This window comes from Diprion similis, chromosome 9 (assembly GCF_021155765.1).
Source record: "Diprion similis isolate iyDipSimi1 chromosome 9, iyDipSimi1.1, whole genome shotgun sequence".
NCBI lineage: Eukaryota > Metazoa > Arthropoda > Insecta > Hymenoptera > Diprionidae > Diprion > Diprion similis.
In genome coordinates, this window is record NC_060113.1 from 599,403 (window position 1) to 609,625 (window position 10,223).

Below are 10,223 nucleotides of genomic sequence, written 5' to 3' on the forward strand. Positions count from 1 at the left end.
GGCCAAGAATCAAAAATCCAACGATCTGCACTCACTCGAGGATAGCCAAGATGTTGCGTATAACGATCAAAAGTAATTATTCAGACTTTCCCAGAAAACAAACTTGAATCTGATATAAATTGTTTAAAGCGGAACAAAGCGAAGATTATTTGTCTAGAATTACTTTTCAAAATGTTTTTCTTTGCGACAAATAGTCTAGTGTGAACATAACATACAGAATAATTGACCAGGAATTTACTGGCATAAATACATAGTGTAACAATAGGTGAAGTACAACACAAGTTATTGTAATGATACATAAGTATTATTATAAATAAGCTTTACGGACTATCAAGATAACTGTATATACTTCAACTAATAATTATTAAGTGCAAATAATGAACATGAACAGTAAAATACAAAACGTTATAACAAATGTTAATCGCAGCTCGGTCGTAAGTCATACTAAAATTGTAAGCTAATCGATTGAATATTCCATTTTCTAGGCTGAGACTACTTAGAATTACTTTATCACGTACAGTATTAGCTTAATCCAACAATGTATTTGTATAAGAATTTTTGCTACGCAAAACGTGGAACATGTATTCATATCAGCTCAACTTTGCCTTTTTGTGTTTGCATGTTTAATCCTCATCAACGACACCGATTATTAAGAGGTCATTGATCTGTTTTTAATCAATGAAAATTGTACTTTAGAAATAATTCATGCAAGTATATATCTGGGGGAAAGGGAGGGTGTTGAGCGGAAAATGTATATAAAATAAATATTATGCTAGCTACGCGCGACGATAGGAAAAATTTTAGTTATGTAATAAATTTTTAATGTGAGACAGAGAAAAATGCGTTGGGCAATACAGCACCGGTTAGAAGTATTTGCACCTGCAAATGGATGAATGTAACAGGAATACAGGCCTAGACACTGCCAGCAGTGACAACAACCGCATCAGTGCTTACAATTTTTATAACTGTTTTAAATCCTCCAAATTCCATTTTCACTTCTGTCCAGTTATTGGAACTTTCGTACAACATATGCGAGCTATTCTCTACGATTTTAGGGTTCATCTAGAGTAATCTACACTGATGGCATTAAAAGAAGTACAAACAAATTTTTACAGGAAATCCTCATTTCATTGTTATAAACTCTACGTTATATTTACAATTATATACAAACAATTGCTGGTTTGAGAAAAATATCAACACAGGTCACTATTGCGTTATTCATCATGAGACCAAAAGGAGGAAAATGTCAGCTAGTATACCTGGAAGCATTCGCTACATCTTTGGATATTCAACCAATTTCAACGGTTTGATCAACCACCTCCTGGGCTCTATCACTTTCTAGACCTTGTGGATACATTTTTGTACGAGGGAGCCTAAGCATTCTGTCAGATTGGGTCGTTTCTTTTCTTTCACTTTGGCAGTCCAACGTAGAAGATTCAGTTTTGTTGAAGGTAGATGTATGTAGTTTCGATTCTTTAGTCGAAAGCTGGCTGTTGGTATTATCAATCAAAGTAATCGTCATTACTGTTAACAATACCATGCTTCTTCCGACAGTCTGGGCAATACCACTTTCCTTTTGGGGGCACCATTATTCCTACGCACTCAAAGTGAAACCATTCAATGCGACAGTCATCCCCATCACAAGCTATCATTTCCGATACTTCGTCATACGGACACTGGCAATAGCAATACAAATTGTCAGAACGTTCCAAGACTGGGGCATTATTCTCAGTCGTGTGAGAATTGTGTTGCAGTAGATGATGCATTGGCGGTGGTTGGTGTTGATGATAATGTTGCTCCTGCGACTGCTGCTGCTGCAATTGATGATGCTGGTGTAAAAGTGGCTGCTGTTGTCGTTGTTCCTGCTGATGCATTTCAGTGTCAGATCCACTTGAATCGCTACTGCTGTCTGCCTGTGCTTCAGACTCGCTATCAGATACTGCAAACGTCGGGGATTCCACGTGCTTTGTAACTGCGGCAAAGGGCAGCGAGGTATCCGAGAACGTTGGCTGTGAGGGTCTCAGATTTGTAACTGGAGCTGGAGCAGGAGTGGGTGGCGGGGGTTCGACCTTTCTCCATTTCAATACTGTTTGCTTTTCGCTTTCTTCATCGCTCGAGTCGCCGTAAAAACGTTTTGGAACTCGCTTTCTTTTCGATGAACGTTTGTTGTCAGTTTCGGATTCGCTACCAACTGTGTGAATAGTACTTGAGTTCCCTGTGTGAGATTCCTTTGCAGAACATACTTCTGGGCCAGGTCCCGAGAAGTTTGGAGTGGAAGATCTGCTCGGTACAACTGTTATAAAAGCTGGCGTACTTGAGACAAATCCCGGTTTCGTTTGATAAAAGGATTTCGGAATGTTCAACTTTATGGATTCAACAGTTGGGGTGCTCGTTCGCTGTTTGTCTTTGTCACTTTTCTTTCGTTTCTTTGTCTTGGCTTTCTTCTTTGGCTGCGAAGTGTTTTGAGGGCTTGCAGCAATCACTGGGGAAGCTTGTTTTACAATTTGTTCCGCCATGTTTATTGCTCCATTGTTGAGGTGTTCTGTTACTGGTGAATCTGATGAAGCAGGTGCAACAGCAGCAAGCAGCGTCAGCTGATTACGCTTTTCAGTTAATAGCCTGTTGGCAAGCTGTTGCGGGTGTTCGTCGTAAAAGTCTTCATCAGTTTCAGTCTCATCTGTATCAAGATCCGATTCTCTGAGTAAAGTGTCTGGAGGAGGTGCCGGATTACACGTGTCGGCAGGACTGGGACCGTTTTCAATTTGCAGTGGCGCCGCAATGGTATCGGGTTCAACCGAATCAGAGTTACCTCGTTTTGTCAAGTCCTTGAACTTTCTGCGATCCTTGCGATTCAGTTGTTTTCGAGGTGATCCCTCTGACGCAGAGCTATCTGATTCTGAGCTACTGGAGGAGCCAGATGAAGAGCTGCCAGATGATGAGCTGCTGCAGCTGCAATTAGTTCCGCATGAGCAATTGCTAGAATCGCTGTTGCTGGATGAATCGCTTGATGACGTGCTACCACTACGCTTCTTCTTGCGTGGCGTTTTAAGTTTTTTTTTACCGCTTTCATTATCGCAGCCTGCAATTTGAGTGATTCCTGATTGTATTTCTGGGCTTTTTGGAGGTTTACCATTATAATCGTGTTCAGTGCCATGAGTCTTACTATTTCCAGCATTTACGCCTTCTTCACCAGATGACGGATTTATTTTTTCCATCTCAGATGCAACCACACAATAGTCGTGATCAGACAGTACGATACTTCTCAAAATTTCTATCTCTTCATCGCTACTTTTTCTGTCCGTACTAGATGACTCTTTCATTTCAAGACTAGCCGTGTATGACTTAAAATTATCCCAAATCCCGTCAATTATTTGAACCTCTTCTTTTTTCTCGTCTTCGTTCAGATCAATTTCAACTGGAGTCTTGATAGACTCAGTAGGCATAAGCTGAACAGGTTCCACAAATTTATCTTCCATAGTTCTAGATTCCTGTTTGAGTGTATCTTCAGCAGGAGTTCCTTGGTTAGATTCCTTGGAAGGTTGACCCTTCTCATCTTGGCTGTCCGAATCACTATCTGAGGATAAATTCAACGGTGGCAAATCGTAAACATCGACTACTTTCTTAATGCTTTCTTTATTCTCTTTAGCAACATCTGCTAACTCTGCCATATTGTCATTACTTGTCACTTTATCTCTCCCAGACCTTTCCTCATCGTCGAGCAGCCGATGATGAGTCTCATCGGGAACATCTACACGGACATCGACTTGTTCTTTGTGATTTTTTTTATGCTTGAGCATCAACTTCTTTGATATGAATTGTGCAGCACAATTCTCACAACTGTAAGGTGAATCATTGGAATGTAATCGCTTATGCACCTTCAAAGCTACTGCTCGAGAAAAACTTGAGTTGCATTCTTCGCAAACAAAGGCAGTCGGAGGAATACAAAAATGATAAACATGTGGCCATTTCTTCTGTAAACACTTTTTGCACACAACACTCTCTGTGCCATGTTTCCAAAAGAGGTGTTTGGTGATATCTGGTTTATTCCTATAAGCAATTCCACATCTGTAGCATAAATGATGGAGTTTGTGTTTCCAGACATGGTTAGAAAGTCTCTGCTGGTTTCCCGTTGATTCCAAACAAACATCGCACGCGTGATGTCGCTTCCGAAGGTGAACCATCAGCCGAAACGCAGAAGGCAGATTATTAGTGGCGCAGAGACAGCAGCGATACTTGACATTTATATTAGGCGAGTAAACTCCCGGACATATGTGGCACAACAATTCGCTATAGCTGTAAAATGTGGACTTACACATAATACATATTAATATAGTCTTTTGGTGCATTTTTCTATTGTGTAGATACAATTCTTTGTGTACCGACGAATGAAAGCGACAGTGAAAGCATTCGTATGATCTACCACTGGATACATTGTATGTGCCTGCTGTAGAATTATAGCTATCTAAATTGAAGAAATATGCTTCAATATCTTGCAGGGCCTTCTTTATCCTTGATATAAACTGTTCTCTGTGGATTATAATAGCAGGATGTTGAGGAAGGAATCTGTGTTCAGCTAGCATGTGGAGTCCCAATTGCCTTCCATTCACAGCTATTTGTCGAGCGTGGTTGCAGTAGATGCAAGTCGGACTCGCTGCTTCTATACAGTGCTTAAGAAGTGTCTCAATTTCCATGCTCTCCATAGTACCCTCAACATTGAGATCTATACTCGGAACTTCTTGCCCAGCTAAAAGAATACCATCCGATTCATAGTCAGTCTTGTCTTGATTTTCGTCTCGCGACTTTTCACCCCCAGAATTATTCTCATCATTTGTGTCTTTGGCTAGTTTCTCAGTTTCATCTATGGTGCAATCGACGACAGCTAGCTTCTCACTGTCGGTGTCACTTTCCTCTGCATCTAATTGATAACCGCCGGTACTATCTCTTTCTATTTCTGATAAATTTGGTGTCTTTTCTTCGGATGTAGTCCCTTCGCCATTATTATTCTCTTCCGACTCTCGATTTATGTTGTAGTTCTCTCTGCTGTTGACGAAGGTATTTGTGTTAGATACTGAGAACTTTGAAACTCTATTTGTGCAGATTTTAATTACTAGACTTCTATCTGTTGCAGCGACTGCATTGAATGACACAGATGTCTGAGGTTCTGCCAACTCGTCAACCTCTTCTTTTTCAGTAGACTCGTTAGGCTCTTCTTCGTCAAGAGGCACCTCGGATTCTTCCTTCTCCACATATTCTTTGGGTGGGTTTCCTTTCAAAATAACATCCAAAGTTTGTACTTCATGTTGAGGACTAAATAAAGAATGTGACACTGAACTCCTAACAGGACTGTCAGATCTTTGAATTTCAGAAGAGGTCTCAACATTCTGAGTAGTAACCAGCATCCCACTACTATTCTTTTCCTCATTGGCTGACTCATTACAGACGGAATCTACCGAGTTGATTCGTTCGTCTAGTTCTGGGTTCAGGCTCAGTGACACTAAATCCTGTACTTGGACCAACTCAGTGCTTTTTATTGGTTCTTTCAACTGAGAAATATCCTCGTCCTGCTGTTTGCTATCTTGATCTGACACTTGACTGGAATCTCCGTGAAATCGTGACACTTCCATAATGGTTTCTGTCACGCTATCGTAACTCCCTTGGCTGGTATCTTGTGGTGATTTCTTACTGCAAGATTCTTCCTCTGGTTTCTCGCCTTTACGCACTGAATCGTTAACACCTGTCATTTCAATGCATCTCGAAACCTCCATAATCGTTTCAGCTACCGTATCTCTGGCAGAGCCAGTGAGGAACTCTGTATCAGAGCTTTCGCTTATGCCGCAATAAGTTTCGCTGCCATCGTCATTTGCAGGAACAAGCTGTACTTTTTCCTCCATCTTTTCAGTCTCAAATTGTTTTTGGACCGAGGAATCCAATGTTTTCGACGTATTGCTTGGCTTTAACCTGTTATTTCGTATTATTCGTTTACATATACCCTTTCCGTTCCCAACTGCTGATTGCATTTGAGTTTTCGTAGATAAGGTGCTATTCACCGGCAGCAGAGTCGCATCTGCAGTTACTGGCTGGGCTTCTGAAACCAAAGCGCAAGAGGAAGCATGAGAGTCAGTTTGCCTACAAACAGAGCACGTTTTAGCAGTAGTTTGTCTCTGTGGCACAGAACAAAAGTGATTATAAAAGTCATCAGTCTCGGAAAACACTTTCTCACAGTTGCAGCAGATTAGGTAGCAGGAACCTTTGAAAGCATTATAGAAATCTTCAACAGATTGAAACTCTGTCTCTGGTACACTATGCTTGCTTGACAAGTGATACGAGAGTCTCTCAGCCTGACCAAACATTCCAAGGCAAAACAGACATATGTGTCGCTTGTGAACCTCTCTCATATGCAGAAAAAGATTCCAGTTCTCGAAGTACGTGCCACAAGCAGAGCACAGATATACTTTACGCGTAATCCTAAAGTTTGTAGCTATTGGCATTGAGGTGGATTCGGGACTTCCCAAAACTCCCTGCATCGGAGACAATGAAGTGGTACAGTTTCTCTGGTGCTGTTTCAACATCGACATGGTACAGAAAGTGGCTCCTGACTGACACTTCAAGCACTTGTATTTTGCTGCAGGTTGAAGACCCAGGTACTGGGCGTACTCAGTGATTTTTCCTCTCTTAGTATCCAATTTCTTCTCTTTGACTCCTCTTGAATTGAAAGTTTTTGTTTGAAATTGTGTTTCAGCAGATTCTTTCCGCAATATGGTGGGTTGATTTTCTTGCGTCTGAGCAAGAATACGCTTTTTAAAACCTTTGTATGCTATTCTGGAAGACGAACCAAGGCTTTTGTTAGCGTTATCCTCAGACTCCGAGGAATATAAATTTTCTAACGAACTCGTATTGATTTGGTCTGAATGTGAATAAATTGCTTCGTTGTTTGATTCTTCGTGGTTAACCTCCTTGCACTCTTCGTTGACTGCAGCAACTGCGTTATCCATAACTTTGCTCTCCCCGTCTCCATCTTCCATAATAACGTTGACTACGATCACAGGGTCACCTGGAATCAACATTTACAATAAGATTCATAACTCAAAGCAGTGTTTGCCAATTTACCACGCTATGCTAAAATCTTTTCATATGAAGTGTTTAATAATACGTATTCATAGTAGATTATGGGTAAAAAAACCGAACAAATAAGATTCAAGCCTGCTTTTTGGATTGGATTGGAAATTATTTTTGTACTGTTAAGCTGCACCATATGACAGGTGCTTGTCAAATAGTGTTGAGCATTAAAATAAAAAATAGTAATTGACTCTAAAAAAGTCTGAGAATTTTAAGTTTGCCTGTTGTTTCTTAGTGGCGCACATCTCATATGATAGAAATGTATCCTGTCATTATAATACTTTGACTTTCAGGACGTTCTGTTAGCAAAAATATTCGGTGTATTACTACATAATTCAATTATATGCAAGGCTTTGAATACGATAGTTTCTACAAAAATACAGTGCGTATAAAATGCTCACAGCTCTTTGAATTGCCTAATTATATGTTGCGTAATGATAAAATTTGTATGTCAAGACGAATCAAAAGACCAATGGTATATATGTATATATATATATGTATATATATATATACATGTATATATACATATGACATACAGGTGTATATATATACACCTGATCAACCACCTATTTTATAACAGACTGTAAAGCAACAAGTTAATCGACTCATTTACAGCAGCTGAACACTTAAACGATAATGTTGATTATAATTTTGTCGAAGCTACGCACTATGCGCAAGTATTTTGTAATTGTTTATAGGTTATTGGGGCTTAGGACTAAAGCTGCACCAGCTGCCAAATGTAAGGCATAGATAGAACATAATCATGTTAGCTAACTGAAAATCAAATTATCAATGTTTGTCTTCGCTTATAAAGAACTATTTGATTTTATCAAGAAGTATTTTTGTGTGATTCGGTTGGCATTAAAAATATCTGCAAATTAAGCCAAGTATCTTTAAAAGACAAAAGGGTAAACTCATGTCAAAGCACGTAGTAATAGGTAGTAAAGGATATTTGAACAGCATGATGTAGTACAATATTGAATTTAGAATTAAAAAAAAAATCTAAGCATCTTGTGAGCTTTGTCAAGGTTTCAATCACTAGATTTGGCTGCATTAACAGCATTGACATGTTTGGTTGTAACTGTGGCTGTGAGATTGGACTTTGTTGATAAACTGTTTCTGAAAGCAAATACGAAACTAGAGTGAACAGTTTGACATGCCAACGACTTGAATAAAAATGGGTAAATATTAATGTACACCAATGTGAAAATTTCGACCAGCTCGACAGATCTGGAATTTCAACAAAATTGAATGTCAGAGAGTCAAATCTTGTTAATGATACCAAGAGAATTGTCGTTGAAAGCTGCCTAGTTAGTTAAACAGTTTCGTAAAATTTATATACAAGTTTGAAGGAGTAGGTTGCATGTATCGAGATGAATTGGATAACATCATTCAGCGAAAAGGAGGGCGATAATATCATTGCGCCTCCTGATCGGCCTGAACGAAGCTGAGCATAATGCGAAATCGTGATGCCATACCTTAGTGGGTGATTCCTATCTGATCGGCGTATTCTTGTATACGAAATATTATATCGAAATACTCTTCCCGCAAATGCGTCCAGGGTAAGCCGATAAACGACGATCGGTCAGGAGCAAATTAATTGCTCCGTAGCGCTTGAATTATTCCACCGCGCCGAAAAGGTTAGTAAAATGGCGTCAATATCAATGAACGCGGCTCCGTCCGCGCTTCCAACACATCTCCAGTGATGCCACCTTTTGTCATGTTCCCTCCGTCGTCGCTAGCTGACACGGCCCTTGGAAGAAAGGTTTTGGAAAAACTCAGGGGAACAATCAGATATTTCGAGAATATCTATTTGTTTAACAAACATCAAAACACTACGAAACTGCACACTACACCCCGTGCGAGGCAAACGATTCTTGACGGGCTGAGGGAGGTCGGCCCAGTCAGTGCCCGCGGGAAGAATTTTAACGACGAGCGAATCGCGGTGCGTAACTATTGTATGCACTACGAGGCTGGTAGCGTTGCACTTGACGATGCCTGCTACGTCGTGCTGCTACTGTCCCGAATTTGTAATGGGTCGAACGCTCGAAGACGTCTGCTGGGATTTTGAACTCGGTCTGACTCGGGACTCGGTATGACTGCGGTAGACCGAGCGAGCGAACGAGCGTGCGAGCGACCGACCGACCGACCACGACGACCGACCGACCGACCGCGGTCTTGTTACGGCTACTCTCAGTATCCGTACTACTCTTAACCTGAGTTCTAGGGCGAAAACTCAGCATGTAGGATGTAGCCTTCGGACCTTTTTCTTCCTAACCCTAACCAATAAACCCAAGAACACCCCTCCCCTCCCCCCTCCTCGCACAGAGGCGTCGTGTCGTTATGCGTGTATGGATACACGCATTCAATGCGCATTGCATATCACCTATGAATATCCCTATGTGTAAGTAATGGCGCAGGTACACGCACACACACATTGTGCAGCTTACAGAGATCTTGAACAGCCAGAGCTAATCCGCGAAACCTAATGTGTACTACAATTTTCTCATCTGTTACATAGTATTTAGGTATATTATTATACTCTGTGTTTAAACTGTACATACATACAACTGCGGGACGGCAGTCATTGATTGCATCATGCACGCATTGTATACACACACACACACACCATACCGTGGGTGTATTTTCCTAGGATTTTGGTTCTGCCATTCGTTGAAAACTAGAGAAATCGCACTCAATGCGCACCGAGCGCAGCCAGTAAAAGACAATAGTGCAATAGTCACGGGTCGCTTTCCTTCAAGCTGATGTAGGCGACACAGCAAAACCACTCCACAATGTAGCTCCATGCACATCCGCCAGAGTGCACTTTGAGGTGATGAATTACAGGAGTTCTTATACTCATCTTATAAAATACAATTTACTTGAATTTTTTGAAATATGTATGCACCCTCTGCAAATACCCTAAGCTTCAGCCAACGGAGAGGCTAGAAAATTAAGTAACTGTCCTCAGTACGTATGTATGTACTTATTTGCTGTTGATTGAATTCGCTATTTATTGAGATCGGTCTACATACGAAATTCCCCAGTTCGTTCCAAATCTTGCTAGCAGTCTATTATACATCTCCAGTCAGTGCATTAATATTCGG

General features: G+C 40.7%; 1 protein-coding gene across 1 annotated transcript; it reads right to left on the reverse strand.

Moving 5' to 3' along the window:
- Positions 1-219: 219 nt before the first annotated feature.
- LOC124410540 lies at positions 220-9,253 on the reverse strand. Its single transcript, XM_046888997.1, has 2 exons — positions 8,595-9,253; positions 220-7,051 (listed from the first exon to the last, which is right to left on the reverse strand). The coding sequence occupies exon 2, from the start codon at positions 7,020-7,022 to the stop codon at positions 1,503-1,505; it is 5,520 nt and encodes a 1,839-aa protein (XP_046744953.1). The 5' UTR covers positions 7,023-7,051; positions 8,595-9,253; the 3' UTR covers positions 220-1,502.
- Between the last annotated feature and the right edge of the window lie 970 nt (positions 9,254-10,223).